This window comes from Sphaeramia orbicularis, chromosome 4, assembly GCF_902148855.1.
Source record: "Sphaeramia orbicularis chromosome 4, fSphaOr1.1, whole genome shotgun sequence".
NCBI classification, from domain to species: domain Eukaryota; kingdom Metazoa; phylum Chordata; class Actinopteri; order Kurtiformes; family Apogonidae; genus Sphaeramia; species Sphaeramia orbicularis.
The window spans coordinates 54,927,314-54,944,582 of record NC_043960.1 but is presented as its reverse complement, the minus strand read 5'-3'; the positions used below and the strand labels follow the sequence as shown (position 1 = coordinate 54,944,582).

At 36.4% G+C, this 17,269-nt stretch overlaps 1 protein-coding gene across 1 annotated transcript; it reads right to left on the bottom strand.

Annotated features, from left to right (window-relative positions):
* Nucleotides 1-1,479: 1,479 nt before the first annotated feature.
* Nucleotides 1,480-16,013, bottom strand: ptger3 (prostaglandin E receptor 3 (subtype EP3)). Its single transcript, XM_030131630.1, has 2 exons — nucleotides 15,162-16,013; nucleotides 1,480-1,806 (listed from the first exon to the last, which is right to left on the bottom strand). Exons 1-2 carry the CDS (start codon nucleotides 16,011-16,013, stop codon nucleotides 1,480-1,482), a joined length of 1,179 nt encoding a protein of 392 aa, XP_029987490.1.
* Nucleotides 16,014-17,269: the final 1,256 nt, after the last annotated feature.

The following is a 17,269-nucleotide window of genomic DNA, read 5'->3' as shown; positions in this document are numbered from 1 at the left end:
AGATGTTGAACGGTAAATAGATGGTTTAAATTACTATATGCAAAAAACCTATACAACATTCACATTATGGAGGGAAAATAAAACCAAACTGTTTCCATTTCATGACCTGTCTGCTAGTTGAGGAACATCCTCTACACTACAGACATATATTATATACTCTACAACACAAACTTGACTTTATCTCACAAAAAAACAGAACTTTTTCTATCAACAATTGGCTCTAGTTTTGGATTTAGGGATGGGAATCAATTAGAATTTAACGATTCCATTATCGATTTTGCTTATTGATCCGATTCTCTTATCGATTCTCGTTGGGTGAGGGAATAAAAGAGTACTTAAGATAAAGTAAGTAAAGTAAAGTAAATTTTATTTATAGAGCACTTTTCACAGACAGAGTCACAAAGTGCTTTATCAATTCAAATCAGAATCAAATTAAGTTTACAGAGACCCAACAGAATCCTTCAGGAGCAAACACTTGTGATTGCTCTACTTTACTAATTAATGATGCTTTACTAATTCCTCTATTGCCGTATGTCCATTATGTGGAACCAGTTTGACTCGGCTCGGCCTGTCTCCTGTTGTTGTGCACCTCATTTCCTTTCCCCTACCTTTGGAAACTTGTATTTGAGAGGGTACGACGTTTGTTGCCCGCACCAGAGCCGGAACTGGGCCCAGCATTCACTCTGCCGCTACTTTCACAAGCGTCACTAAGTATCGTATCAAATATTCCTGTAAATGAATCACATGCTGTGGACAAATGTTTGAGCATACTGGAGGGATTCCACCCTTTTGAAGACATGGAAGCTTTGACAGTGTTCCAGTGGACCTGGTGTCGTCTTTTTAGACCGTTTCTGCCTCAACACCATGTTGGCTACGTTCTGACCAAAACGATGCAGCGTACGTGTGACGTCATCGCATATGAGCAACGAAGGCGGAATCGATAAACAGAATCGTTAAGCAGGCAGGCAAACGATTTCAAGGAATCAAGCTACTGGGATCCGGTTCTCAAAAAGAACCGGTTCTCGATTCCCATCCCTATTTGGAGTTGCATGACATTCTGATTGAAGACACATTCTACCATTTTTAAGTTTAAGATGTAAGATTTGAAAAGCTATTTACAACTTGATATATGCAATTTTTACATTCGTTTCTTAATTTACAGACATTCACAAACACTTCCTGTGTCTGACTTATGGCTTTGTGGTTGCAAGCAATGACTCAGTTCATGTCGGAAACCAGAAGGAGATGAAACGCACATAGTCTGGTCCACATGGAGGTTCTGGAAACATCAGCCAAACAGCTGATGTGCCACCGTCATCCACCTGCTGCTGAGGCGACGTTCAGTGGAATGTGTTTTCAGTCAAACACATGAATCCTGTCTGTGGGTCCTTAACTACAGTAGATCCATCTGCTGAGGACAGGGACGGACATGTCCACCGTCCCTGTCTGAACATCCCCGTCTCCACTTCCACCTGTAGATTAGCTGCTCTGTGGTTTGTGGAGGCTGTTGGTGTCTTGGTCTGGTTTGTTGAGAGCGTCCCGGGCCGTCTGGGTCTCCTTCCGGTCCTCTATGGAGCAGTTGGAGACGGCGTTGGCTACGAAGCAGACCTTGCGCAGAAGGATCTCCCTGAAGAGCAGATAGACCCACGGATCCAGAATCTGGTTGAGGGACGCCAGGCGGATGGCCGTCAAAAAGAAGTTACAGTCGAACTGAACTTCCCGGTCAGAGGTGGAGCTGGAGTGTCCTGCAGCCGAACTGCATTCATGGGACGATATCTGGGTGTAGATCATCCGCAGCATCAAGCCCTGAAACATGAGGGAGGTGCAACATGCCACATGGTTGGAGGAGGATTCTGGTACCGTATGAAGGGTAGTTTACATCATACACAAAGAACTCATTTTGTTAACGATAACAAACACCACAAAAACATATGAAATACTGTAAGACCTTATTATTGACCAAAGCCTGCACATGCATTATTCTACTGTCCACCGTTCTGGAGCAGTGGAACCTGAAGGTCAGTACTTTACATAAGATAAGATAAGAAAAGATAAGACAAAATAAGATAAAATAAAATAAGATAAGATAAGACAGTATAAGATAAGACAAGATAAGATAAAATAAGATGAGGTAAGATAAGATAAGATAAAATAAAATAAAATAAAATAAAATAAGACAAGATAAAATGAGATAAGATAGGATAAGATAAAATAAGATAAGATAAAATAAGACAAGATAAGCTAAATTAAGATAAGATAAAATAAAATAAGATAAGATCAGATAAGATAAAATAAGATAAAACAAAATAAGATAAGATAAGATAAGACTTTCTTGAAACCATTATGGGGAAATTTAACAGTTCACAGCAGTAATATGGAACACACCAGAGCAAAAGAAAAGGCAGGTAGAAATAAATGTTCTTGAAGTATAAAAATTCATGTATAAAAAATTTAAGATATTTACATAGTAATTGCACATATACATGATGTGGTATGGGGGTGGTGGAGGGTTGCTGTGTACTGTTTTTAGACCAGGGGTGTCCAGTCCTGGTCCTTCAGATCCACTATCCTGCATGTTTTAGATGTGTTCCTCTTCCAACACCTGATTCAAATGATCAGTCTATTGTCACACTCTGCAGAAGACTGAGAACGACCGTCAGGTGGACTGGAGGACCAGGGTTGGACACCCCTGACTTAGACCAAGTGTTTTCTATCAAATTTGGACACATAAGGGTTCCATCTCAGTGCTCGTGGACACAGCAGGTACTGCTTTAAACATTTTATAGATATTTTATTAACAGGCACTATTTGTAGTAAATAGTTGCTTTGAATGTAGGAGGCAGAATGATGAAACCAAATCCAGGGTGACCTGCACTGCAAATTATTTGGTTCTTACCAAGATAAAAAGAAAACTTAGATTTAGGTGCTTCTCTGAAACTGGGTTTATTTTAGTATCTGTCACTTTTCCATCTTTTTAGTCCCAATAATAAAAGGTAAATGTAGACATATTTCCCCCCAGGATGGACCTAATGATGACCTCAGAGAAATGCAAAAAAAAATTTATCCTCTTGCTCTGATCCATCCCATAATGAATGAATTTATAATCAAATATTGGGTCCATAAATAGGACCCAAATATGGACATTAAATCTCCCAAGGTGTCAGTGCATTAGATGTGAAAACGTGTGTAAATGCTCTTCTATAGACTATAAATAAAGACACTGTGTTAAATGTGTGGATCCTAGTGGTTTTTCTAATCCACACATGTGGGTTTTTCATCAGTCTCAGTCTCATTCCAGGTTTGGTGTGGAACCCATTGTGTCCACTGGTGTTACATACAGAACCTGAACATTTAAACAGTAATAAATCGCAAATGATTTTGCAACAGCGGTCATTTTTGTGAAACATTCTGCCTTGGATAATTAGTTCAATTCCCAAAATGCACCTGTGAGAGAATAAAGAGATATTCAAAAAAATAGTACCGTGTAATTTTGGCCGTGTTACTTGTGGATTTTTGTATAAAATATAATGTAAAATAATATAAAAATGTGTTTTATCTGAAAAAAAGTTTCTCTTTTATCTCAGTATTTAATTTTAAAATAGACCCAAAGTGCCTCCAAACCTGCTTCATAACATTAATCTACATCTGGTTTGAATTTTTAGCCCCATGTTGTGTTTTTAGGACCAGTTTCAGAGAAGCTCTTCTATAGAAGTGTCAGATCATTTATCTAGTTTTAAATGTTAGTTTCTTATTTGAAGTGTTCATACATCTGTAGATATACATATTTGTACATTGCTGCATGAACAGATATTTCAGTTGTTTTCAGGACCTTTATCCTCAGATTTAGTGTTTTTATCTTATTTTTCAGACACACCCTTTTTTTGCAGCGTGGGTCCAACCTGATGAGGGACTACACAGCGTTCTGATCAGTTTGTCATTTGTGTTGTTTCTATCCACTACACTTACTCTGTTACTCTGATAAAAAAAAAAAAAGCACTAAACATCTATTCTAATTACTTTATTATCTCATTACTTTATTATATCTGATTACCTTCTACAAGACAATATAGAGCCAAGTTTGAAATGTTTAATTTAGATGATAACGCTTTTTATGAGCCTTTGATTTCAGTGTTTGACTAAAGTCCACGTCTGTCCAACCAGTCAGCTGATAATCACATGGTCGTACATGACCTGTGTGCCTGCACAGCCAAGTGCTGTTTGGCCTCATACCCCATTAAACTAAAGCCCCTGAGTGGACCACAAAACAGAAAACAGACCAACACAGGCGGGAACTAAACTGAACTGATACCTGAGCCTTTTGGAGCAGGTTCATGGTCCACTTTACGCTAATGTTTGAGTTCCGAAAGTTCTGAAACATCTGGATCTCACCCAAGGCTACCTGACAACCCAGCGAAAACTGTCCAATCACATGAGGATTAGAACATAAAAGTCACCTCAGGGCATGAACTTACCCTAACCCTGAGGTGAATCTGTCCAATGACAGCACAGCCTCAGGTCACATGTACCATAATACTGGAATGGCTCAGAGCATCTGTGTGTGTGTGTGTGTGTGTGTGTGTGTGTGTGTGTGTGTGTATCTGCGCAATTCTGAGAAATGTAGACATCTTTATCTGTCCAGTTTGGTTCCTACAGTTGTGGAATAGTTCCATCTCCACATTAAATTTTTTTTTCCTTTAATATTCCCTTTCTTAAAATCAGAAGGGACTGATTTAATTCTCACTGCTAAGCAGTTGCCAGGGGGAGGGACAGGAAGCAGCCTTACACGTCAGGAGAGAGTTGCGCAGTACCACACTGCATGACGGGAAATGAAGTTAAAAAGAGGAACAACACATTTACTAACTTCAGTCCCTAGATATCAGTATTAATATATTAATTGTTGTTTAAATTTTAAAGAATGATTTACCAAACATTTTTATGTCAGTACTTATAAAATATAGACTCTCATCTTTTCCCATAAGTCAGCTCTGCCCAGAATCAAAACTACTATGAAGTTGCCCTTGGCAAAGCAAATTTGCTCAGCACCAAAAGGAACCAGACTACCATTCTGCTGTTAGGACGCTGGACAAGACAAGTAGGAAAAAAAAAAACAAAAAAACAAAAAAAAGTAGTGTGAGAAAATGTCCAAATAAAAGAGGATACACAAGCAAAGGTGTTAGAAAAATGGGCAATGATGACTGGGAGTACAGTTGGTGTCGGCTGCTGCCTTATCGGTACAGACAGCTGCCTGTCAGCCAGCTGAGCCCATAAAGAAAGAAGATAAAAAAAAATAAATAAATAAAAAAAACCAGAATCAAAACTACCACATCTAGAACCTGGGGTTACCCACAGGTCAATGAGCTAGTGCAGTATAACACATATTATATGTTATATGTATATTAAATATAATACAAGTTCAATAAATGTTGGCATGAACTACAGGACACAGGATGAATATTATATATATGTAGTTCATACATTTATACATTTTAGTTAACTTTAATCTGTTAAACTTCTTCTCTACATCATTTTACAAAGGGTAGAACCTGTCCCATCTGTAGACAAACTACCACTGTGTGCAATAATATAAGATACACACACACACACACACACACAAACACACACACACATTTCTTGTCTTTCATTCAGTTTGTGGACTTCTGTCCAATCTAGGGATGTAACGATTACCGGTATAACGATAAACCGCGGTAAAATTGCCAACAGTTAGTATTACCGTTTAAATTCTAATTATCATGATAACCGTGTTTGATTACCGCACTTGTCCGGAGAAAACACCTATGTAAAGATATGCTTTTATGTCAAATATTTGAGTATAGTTTTAATTTATCACAATTTTGATTTATATACCTAATATTTGGAACCAATATTCACTTTTAAAGTCTTTGAAAAGGTTCGTTAAGTATCTTTGTGTTATTTATGCAATAAATTATGTACATTTGTCAAATTGGACTGTATATTTTTTTGTGTGTTTTTTGTCCTTTTGTGTTGATATAGTAGGTTAAAATGAAAAGAATAATAGGCAGTTGATATAAATGAAGTTGTGCTGAAAAAAAAAGATCACAAACATGGGTATAGTAAACATTTGTTTATATAGTATATAAAGGCAAAATCAAAAGGACTGAAAAATGGCCAAAAAAGGCTCAGATCACTAAGTGTTAATACGTGAGTGTTTCTGCAACAGAAAGTGCATTGTACCAATTATTTTATTTGTTTTTGTTGTCGTTGTTGTTTTCAAAATACAACTTGGTTAAATTCTTTCAGTGTGTGTATTAGTACTTTTTGAACATTTTGAGCACAATTTCAACAATACCGCAATAATAATGATAACTGTGATAATTTTGGTCACAATAACCATGATATGAAATTTTCATATTGTTACATCCCTAGTCCAATCTAACTCTAATGTGTAATTTTCTACTTCCTTTCCTCCTTTTTCTTTTTTTAATGTAAAGCAGGTTTTAAAAATGCAGTCGCTGACACTAAACCTGACACCAGCCTCGTCACAGGTTCGTACTGATGTTTGGCTCATATGTCAGAGCATCCCTGACTGTACTGAGTCATATTTAACGGTACCCCTCCCTACACACTCTGTTGTCCTCGCAGACGTTGGTTCAGTCTGAATATTCAGTGACACCAGTACAGCAAAAACCCACTGACTTACAGTAAATGTATTTATGTTCCTGGGGTTTCTATTAATACCCAGATCCATGGTAGGACTAATAAATATGGGAGGACCAGGGGATGACCTCATAGTGCGCTGAGCAGACCCTCCAACAGGACCCCACTAAGTGAATTGGTCTGTAATAGAAAATGACAGCTGCATTTCAAAGGAACTGGATCTGAGTCTGACAAGAGCCCAGTGTGTGTGTGTGTGTGTGTGTGTGTGTGTGTGTGTGTGTGTGTGTGTGTGTGTGTGTGTGTGTGTGTGGGGTGATGTTAGGGTGATGTTTGTGAAAACAGAAAGCATCAATAAATCCAGTGGTTGTTGTTGTTTTCTCTGTTCTATAATCAGAGGGTGAGGAGTCGGAAACACAGACGCTGTTTGGAACAGACCACTGACCATTTTAGAAGAACCGTGACAGTATGAGGAGTAATAATCTAACACATATTATTAGTAGGGCGGGGCAAGTTAACGCGTTATTACCGCATTAACGCATTCATTAAATAACGCCGACAATTTTTTAATCTCCCATTAATGCCGTTCTGCCTTTCAAGCAAGTCCTAGTTCATTTGTATATACGGACTCTTATTTTGGAACTCATGCTTTTATTTTGCCGGTGCTCTGTGTGAACTGCACGTAGCTGAGAGAAAAGTGAGCGAACTTTCTGAGTAATGCTGAATCAAACTTTGTTTAACCCCTGCAGAAGCAACGCCTGGATGTATCAATCATTCTGTTGTTTGCTAAATAATTTCACATGCAAACAGAAACATGTTTATGATGTTATTTTGGATGTGTTTATTACAATGTGTTATTAACATGTTTAAGCTAATTCGTTTATGCTAACAGTCGCAGATGGGTTGCTAATTCTTTATGCAGGCCCATGTAGCGATTAGCTCGACAGATAGGCAACAGGTTTCCCAAGAAAAGCCCAAAACTTCTGTCCAAATCTGTTACTGTAGACTCACTGTAAAACTGCAACATACATACAAAATATGTCTGTTCTGTTCATTGCCTTAGTACATTTACATGGCATTATACATTTAAATGAATGGGGAAAAGACCGCTAGCTCGACGCTAACTTGGGTGGGAAAATCCATAGACACGCTAACAATTAGCATTTACAGATTAATTTAAGATTTACTTTTTATCCAGCAACAAAGGTTCACATCAGAGATATTTGATACTATTCATTCTTACAACAACTGAACATAAAATACTCACAGACAAACGTTTTTGGGGCCATACAAACAGAGTGATAGAAACATGTCTGTTAGTTCTTTCTTTTGTCCGAACTGACTACAGGAACACTGCAAGGACAAAACATACGTTAGTGCAACTTATTCTGACCACTAGAGGGCCCCCTTTGCTTACTTTGAACAACTAAACATCGCATATTATTGGGCTTATTAGTATTAGTACTTATTAGTGGGCTTAAGACTCCTGTCAATCACTCACAAGTGGAAATAAACTGATGGGGACATAAACATAGAGAAAAATAGCGGTCTTTTCCATGGACATTTTTAAATGTCTTCAGATGGTGGGGGTGAGAAGGACAAAGTTGTTTGTAAGCACTGCAATGTGGAATTATTTTTATCACCGGAGTACTTCCAGTCTGAAATATCACTTAAAGGCAATACACGCTGTTGATGCCCCCCCCCCCCCCCCCAAATATAACTATGCGATTAATTGTGATTAATTGCAGAAATCCACGTGATTAATTGTGATTAAAAATTTTAATCGTTGCCCAGCACTAATTATTAGACATTAGAACAGTTTGAGGACTGGGGACAGTTGGAAAACATTAGCCAATCAGAAACAAGACAGAGAAATTAATGTCATTCTGCACATGCTCAGTTAATAGTCTTTTCATGTAATAAATAAATAAGTAAATAATACTTTTGTGACAGTTCCTAAATGATTTTTTCTCTATTTAACCTTTCTTAAGTGATTTATCACTATTTATTACAATATTATCTGTATTTGGCATTTTTCAGTAAAAAATCATGTCTTTTCCTACATTTAATTCACTGATCATGTAGATGTTCATTAAAAACTCAGATTAAAGTTGAGGGTTATTATATCAAAAACAAAGAAAATGGAAGAAAAAGTGAGTTTTTCAGCTGAATATATGAACACCATAAGCCCAGCGTGTCCATCCACTGTCACTGATCCAACTCCATCCCATCATGCACCATCCCATACACTGACGTTCACACAGATTACTGTCACTTTGCTCTTCTAGATAAACCTGATCTGCACTAACATGTTTGAGTGTAAATCAATTGCTAATTATTATTAGACTGTAATTAACAGTTTTCTTATTCAAAAAGTTTTTTTTTTTTTTTTTTTCCTTATTATCTTCATTAAATGAGTAATAAAACTTTGTGTTTTTATGCTCCACACATCTGGACCAAACCACCATGAACCTGCAGGTCTGCTCCACCTCAGTTCTTTACAGACTCATCTGTTTCCAGCTCCTTTCATTAGAGTATTTCATTTTTCACTTCTAATCCCTGCACTGACACTCACAATTTGAACTGTTTTGATTGATTTAACATTCAATTCTGAGTTTTAATTCAGGCTGTTTTTAGCTTTTGTTTTAACTGTCTCTTATTCTTATTTTAATTTCTTTCTTTCTTTTTATCTTTTCTGCACTTTTCCTTTGTTTAGTGTTTTATTCTGCTGTTGTCCTAGTATTAGTCTATGATTTTCATGTAACTATATGCTGTATATATGTTTCTATGCCTTTGTAAAGCACTTGGAATTACCTTGTGTATGAATGGTGCCGTACAAATGAGTGCTTCAATGAAACTGGGTTTATTTTAGTATCTGTCACTTTTCCAGCTTTTTAGACCCAATAATAAAAGGTACATGTAGACATATTTCCCCCCAGGATGGATCAAATGATGACCTCACATGAATGCAAAAAAATATATATACTCCTGCTCTGAGCCATCCCATAATTAATGAATTTACCGTATAATCAAATATTGGGTTCATAAATAGGACCCAAATATGGACATTAAATCTCCCTAGGTGTCAGTGCATTAGATGTGAAAACGTGTGTGAATGGTCTTCTATAGACTATAAATAAAGACACTGTGTTCAATGTGTCGATCCTAGTGGTTTTTCTAATCCACACGTGGGTTTTTCATCAACCTCAGTCTCATTCCAGGTTTGGTGTGGAGCCCATCGTGTCCACTGGTGTTACATACAGAACCTGAACATTTAAACGCGTATCAATTGTGAGTGATTTTGCAACAGCGGTCATTTTTGTCAAACACTCTGCCTTGAATAATTAGTTCAATTCCCAAAATGTAACTGTGAGAGAATAAAGAGATGTTTGAAAAAAAATAGTCATGCGTAATTTTTGTGTCCTTCTGACCGTGTTACATGCAGATTTTTGTTTTAAATATAATGTAAAATAATACAAATGTGTTTTACCTGAGAAATAGTTTCTATTTTATCTCAGTATTTAATTTTAAAATAGACCCAAAGTGCTTCCAAACCTGCATCATAACATTTTACAGATTTTTCCAGTATTTTCAAGATATAGGAAAATATCAATTAAATTACAAAAATAGACTGTGATTTTACATGTCAAATGTAAAATAACACGAAAATCTGTAACTGTGAATAACCATAAAATTTAAATTTTTTAAAAGAATTTTTTTTTCTTTTTCCACAGAAAAATACAGTTAGAATACATTTAGAAATGTATCATAATTTCACAAATATTTCTTTTCTATTCATGAGATTAAACTGTTAATTTAAAGTTTAATACTGTAAAAAAAAAAAAATAAACAAAATGAGATAAAATTACTGACAATTAACCATAAAAGAAGCATTTGTTCTCTAAGTTTAACTAGACTTGTTTGTTAATTTACAAATATCTTGTGTAATTACAGGAGGTTTCACAACAAAAATGTTGAATAAATGTATTTTTGTGAATGTATAACATGTATAAGCACTGATAAACTGTCCAAATACAGTTTTTATCAGTGGATCGTACAACTGAGTCTCATTAAAAATTATTCATATATATATTTACAGGTAATTTAATTGTTTTAATACATGAAAATATTCTTTATTAAACATTAAAAAGTAAAAAAAAAAAAAAAAAAAAAAAAAAAAAAAGCAAAATCTGATGTAAAGTTAGGGCAAAAAACTGTATTTTAATTATGGAAAATTACTGTATATTTATGAGATGGTTATTTTCTGTTATTTAACAGTATTTTTTCAGCACTCCTGCTGCCGGAATAATACCATTGTTTTACCTTGTTTTTTTTGTTTTTTTTTTACAGTGTGGACCCTTTATCTCTACTCTTGGGACATGAACGTCAGGACATCCTTATCAACACCAGCTTGAACAGACTTTGTGAAATCCTCACATATGCTGCAAGGACACATAAGTTCATGTCTTGGATAAATGACAAACCTCCACTAAAACAACGGGGCATCAAATCCTTGCTGAATGTTTTCCTCTGGAACATTGGACCTGTACTTCAGCTGATGACAGTCTGGACCCCATACCTCCGTTTCACTAACTCCTCAGTCCCTTCTGTACTTTCAGAGCTCATCAGTGGCTGAACATGTGTGGTTCCTGTTCTCAGTCAGATCTCTGCTGCTCTCACCTGTCACTGCTGGACTGTCGGATCTGTGTTTGATCCTCACTTTAAGTCCATACTCTGGACTATTGGATTCATCTCAGATCAGTCTACTCTTTTTTTTCTTACTCTGTTTATCTTCCAACAGCTTCATATTTTATTTTCATACAGACCAGGTGTTGAGCTGAGCCATTTGTTGTTGTAAAAATGTAATAAAATCTAATAAAGATAATTGGAAAAAAAAAAGCTTTAGATTCTGACTATAACATCAATATTCTTCAAACCTGTGTTTTATTTATCAGATACAATCAAGCATCTGAAGAGCGATTTTATGGCAAATTCACAGGTTCATTCTGATTCAAACCTCCATCCTCCAAAACTTCTAATTAGCAGAAGACAATTTTCCATCAGATTTAGGGTCAAATTATAGAACAACTTTTCCTCTAAGGCAAATAACTGTTAAACTATAAAAAGATTGAAAACATCTTTAAAATAGTTTTCAATTACTGCCTGTTTATATCAGTCTGTGCATACGTTCAGTTCTCATGCATATTATTCTTTCTTTCAGCTCATATTTTTATATGTTATTTATTTTATATAAATGCTTTTCTTTTTCTCTTCTTGAGGTGGATTCTTCAGATCCAGATTTTGGTCTTTTTGCTTCTTTCTGCACACTGGAAAAAATCAAAATCTTACCCAGTGTATTTTTTCTCATTTCTAGTCCAGAAATCTCATCACACTTAAACTGAGACAGAATCACCTAAAGAGGGACCTTTCAGTGAGATATAAGAACTGATTCATAGACAATAGATCTGGAAAATCTGATTTCAACAAATCTGACCAAGATAATTTTCACTTGTTCCATTGGCAGATTTTTTTTTTTTTTTTTTTTTTGTGCTTAATTCAAAAAAATTTTTTTTTTTGCTTAATTCTTTTTTGCTTCATTTAAGATTTTTTGCTTTATTTAAGATTTTTTTTTTTGGTTAATTCAAGACTTTTTTTGCTTAATTCAACATTTTTTTTGCTTAATTCAACATTTTTTGCTTCATTTAAGATGTTTTTTGCTTTATTCAAGTTTTTTTTGCTTTATTCAAGATTTGTTTTTGCTTAATTCAAAAAATTTACTTTTGGCTTAATTCAACATTTTTTTTGCTTCATTTAAGATTTTTTGCTTTATTTAAGATTTTTTTTTGTTTAATTCAAGACTTTTTTGCTTACTTCAACATTTTTTTTTGCTTACTTCAACATTTTTTGCTTCATTTAAGATTTTTTTTTGTGCTTAAGTCAAGATTTTTTTTTTTGCTTAATTCAAGAATTTTTTTTTGCTTTATTCAAGATTTTTTTTTTTTTTTGCTTACTTCAAGATTTTTTTTTTTGCTTAATTCAACATTTTTTTTTTTGCTTCATTTAAGATTTTTTGCTTTATTTCTGATTTTTTTTTTTTTTTTTTGTTTAATTCAAGATTTTTTTTTTTTTTGCTTAATTCAATTTTACTCAATTCAAGCTAAAAAAAATCTGCCAATGGAACAAGTAAAAATTATCTTGGCAAGATTTCTTGAAATCAGATTTTCCAGATCTACTGTCTATAAATCAGTTCTTATATCTCACTGAAAAGTTCCTCTTTAGGTGATTCTGTCTTATTTTAAGTGTGATGAGATATTTGGACTAGAAATGAGAAAAATACACTTGGTCAGATTTACATTTTTGCAGTGAATTGGATTGGTTTTCTTTCATCTTTTGTTTCTTTTTTTCTTTTGTCTGTTCCAAACTAAACTAAACTAATTCATGCTTGAAAGGGTTAAACAGGATAAAGCCCTAAGAGATGAATGTGCGGGCTGGAGTCACAGACATACCAGTAAATCACCTAAACCTCCAACAGAACCTGGATAACAGATGTAATGTCTTTCCTCAAACTGGAAAAAAATCAAATTTTCTCTCAGATGACCAACCGAGAAATTTGGCATAACACGGAAACCTTTCCTGTTACTTTGATAAAACATCTATAGAATACATAACAGAATAGAACAGCTTTAACACTCGTAATTAAGTGAATGTGGACCAATGTGGGTGGGGGGGTACTACTTTTCTCTTCTTTCTCTCTTCTTCTTTTTTTTTTTTTTTTTAATTTAAGCTTTTGTTGTTAGTGTTTTTTTATTTTGGAAAACTGGAAAATTGGACATGCTCATACCTGTGCTGAGAGGATATGTATACTGAAAATATGTCCTAATATAAAAGATTATCAACCCTTAAAGCCCCAAACACCCACCGGAGACCAAATTATCTACTGATGTAAACTGTTTAATACCTGTCGATCCACTAATCCTATCAATCCATGTCAATAATTGGTGTAAAATACAGTTCTTCATCAGATATGACCCATTTGGACGTTCAGAGGCTCTGTAGTTACCGTGGAAACACCGTCATCTTCTACAACCTTGATTCACCAGTAAAACCCATGGAGTTGGATCAGTGACAGTGGATGGACACACTGGGTTTATGTTCAGTTAATGACAGATTGGACTGAAAAAGACAGTTTTTCTTCACTTTTCATGAATATGGAAATTAAATATAGGAAAAGACAGAGGACACAGTTAATGATATCTTCACTGAAAAAAAAACTTTTTCTTCCGTTTTTTCTGTTTTGATATAATAACATTGCATTTACTCTGAGTTTTTATGAGTATCTAAATAAAACATAGGAAATAAGATGAAGGAAAATACATGATTTACAGTGAAAAATGCCAATTACAGAGGATAATATTAGAATAAAAGTGATAAGTCACTTAAAAAAGATTAAAAAGAGAAAAACGTTCATTTGGGAACTGACATAAAAGTAGTGCTGGGTCTTTATGGGTTACAGGTTTGATGAAAAGGTCACTTTTTCTTCAGTTTTTTTTCTATTTTTCATTTAATATCCTTCAACTTTAATCTGAGCTTTGATGAACATCTACATGATCAGTGAATAAATATAGGAAAACAGATGAGGATGCAGACGATAATATAATAAAATTGTGATAAATTATTTAGGAAAGGTTTAATAGAGAGAAAAGTTCATTTGGGAACTGACATAAAAGTAGTGCTGGGTCTTTATGGGTTATAGGTTAGCTGAAAATGACACTTTTTCTTCAGTTTTTTCTGTTTTTGATTCAATATGCTTCAACTTTACTCTGAGCTTTAATGAACATCTACATGATCAGTGAATAAAATATAGGAAAAAAGACGATTTTCACTGAAAAAATACAAAATGCAGAGGATAATATTATAATAAATGTGATAAATCAACTTAAAAAAGAGAAAAAAGTTCATTTGGGACCTGACATAAAAGTAGTGCTGGGTCTTTATGGGTTATACTGTTGCTGAGAGGTCACTTTTTTTCCATTTTTTTCTGTTTTTGATTCAATATCCTTCAACTTTACCCTGAGTTTTTATGAACATCTACATGATCAGTGAATAAAATATAGAAAAACAGATGATTTTCACTGAAAAAATACAAAATGCAGAGGATAATATTATAATAAAATCTTGATAAATCGTTTAGGAAAGGTTTAATAGAGAGAAAAATTAATTTGTGAACTGACATTAAAGTAGTGCTGGGTCTTTATGGGTTATAGGTTTGATGAAAAGGTCACTTTTTCTTCAGTTTTTCATTCAATATGCTTCAACTTTAATCTGAGCTTTAATGAACATCTACATGATCAGTGAATTAAATATAGGAAAACAGATGATTTTCACTGAAAAAATACAAAATGCAGAGGATAATATTATAATAAAATCTTGATAAATCATTAAGGAAAGGCTTAATAAAGTTAAAATGTAATTTGGGAACTGACACAGAAGTCCCACTGGGTCTGCATGGGTTAAAAAACCAAACCTACCAGTAAAGGAGACCAGCAGATGAGCAGGACGCACATGATCCCTAATAACTGGATGATGGTTTCCGTGGTGAGCCGTTCCCACTGTTTGGAGGACTGGGACGTCCCGGACTTGGATTTACAGCGGATTATTAAACTCCGGATGGTGACAACGTTACAGGAAACTGTGACAAGCAGAGAGAAGATCCCCAGAAGAGCGAAGGTGACGGAGAAGAACATGTTCCCGGACACCTGGCTGTCTCCCACACTGATGAAGCACCAGGTGCCGGGCCACTGGCGGGTGTATTTACCGACCCCCGCGACGGGCAGCAGCGCAAAGAGCAGCCCCAGCCCCCAGATGAGGGCCAGGGTCTGCTTGGTCACGCTGGTCTTCATGTGGTTGGAGTACCAGTGCGGGTTGGTGATGGCCGTGGCGCGCTCCGTCGCCATGGCGCTGGCCATGAAGAGCGCGCACAGGCCGAAAGTTGTCATGCACACGCCGAAAAACGGGCACAGGTACCCGGACGGGTCCACGCGCTCCCACCGCAGGTCTGCTCTGTACACGGATATGACGATGGGACTGGTCAGCAGCTGTCCGAACAGGTCCGTGAGAGCCAGAGAGCCGATGCACAGCAGGAAGGAGCGTTTCCTCTTATTCTCCTTTTTTCTGTAGGAGATGTAGACCAGGATGAGGGCCAGGGAGTTCCCCACCATGCCGGTGACCATCATGGTGATGGGGAAGCCCACGGACACGGAGCCGCAGCCGGAGCTCCTGGTGCCGTTGCCTCTGTGCAAAGGCTTGGAGGTGTTGGAGCCCAGCATCTGTCCGACCCCGGTCTGAGAGTCCTCCACGGAGTCACAGTCGTCCAGAGTCATCCTGAACCCTGGAGCAGAGCGGCTCCCGCAGGTCCCGCATGTGTCGGTGCGGCTCCAAACTGCTCCATCTGAGGCAGTCTGTGCGTAAAACGCGTGTCGAGCACTTTACGCGCTGGAGGCGGGACTAGGAACCCACCCAGAGGACAGAGGAGGGACAGTCCGGACCCAAGATGGACCACATAGACTTTAGACCAGGTCAGGTTCCACATTCAGCCTGATTGGATCTGCAGTCAAATAAGAACAGAATAACCTGGAAATAATGACAACTCCAAATGTTTGTCTTTGTTTTAGTGCAACCCCCCCCCCGTTAAACTATGAAAATATTAAAAAGTCAAAAAGTCAAAATTAAAAAAAAAAAAAAAAATCTCATGTAAAGTTAAGGCAAAAAAAAACCCTGTATTTTAATTATGGAAAATTACCGTATTTTTATGAGATGGTTATTTTCCGTTATTTAACAGTATTTTTTTGGTGCCCCAGCTGCTGGAATATTACCGTTTTTTTTTTTGTTTTTTTTTTTTACAGTGTACGGTCCTTCAGTCTTTGAATTTCATTCTGCATTACCAATGAAGAAACATTCAAACCCTCTCCTCCCTTTGAGGACCAGTGTTTGAACCCTTTTCAACTTTCCCACATATATTAACTTGGATCCTCAGCCCATCTGTGCTCCTGGAGGACAGGGCCTTTACTGAACGCTGCTTTTGGACCAAATCATGTTTCAGATGAGCTGAACCTGTGTCACAGTTTTAGGACATGTCATTATTTTAACTCATTATGACTAATGGCCTTGGTTCCAAGTTTGTTTCAAAAATAGGACATGATAGTGACAGTAGATGTTTGTCCACCATAAACAAGTGGTGCAAGACCTAAAGAAGTACATTTACACTGTCCTCTGCCAAGTTCATGAACCCTTAAAGACCCAAACGTCCACCTTTTTAAAGGTGAGACTATGTCTCTCGGCTGGCCTGGGAACACCTCGGGGTCCCCCCAGAAGAGCTGGAGGAGGTGTCTGGGGAGAGGGAAGTCTGGGCATCCTTGCTTAGACTGTTGCCACCGCGACCTGGCCCAGGATAAGCAGCAGATAATGGATGGATGGAAGACCCAGACGTCCACATTTAGAATAGAACTTCAGCTGCACTTTAGTTTATTTAGAATATTTCATTTTGTAATTTCCACCCATCCGTGGCATGATCAGCATGTGCACGGCTGTAAATAGTGTATATATCTTTCTTGATTGTGTATGTCTTGTTTTTGTACTT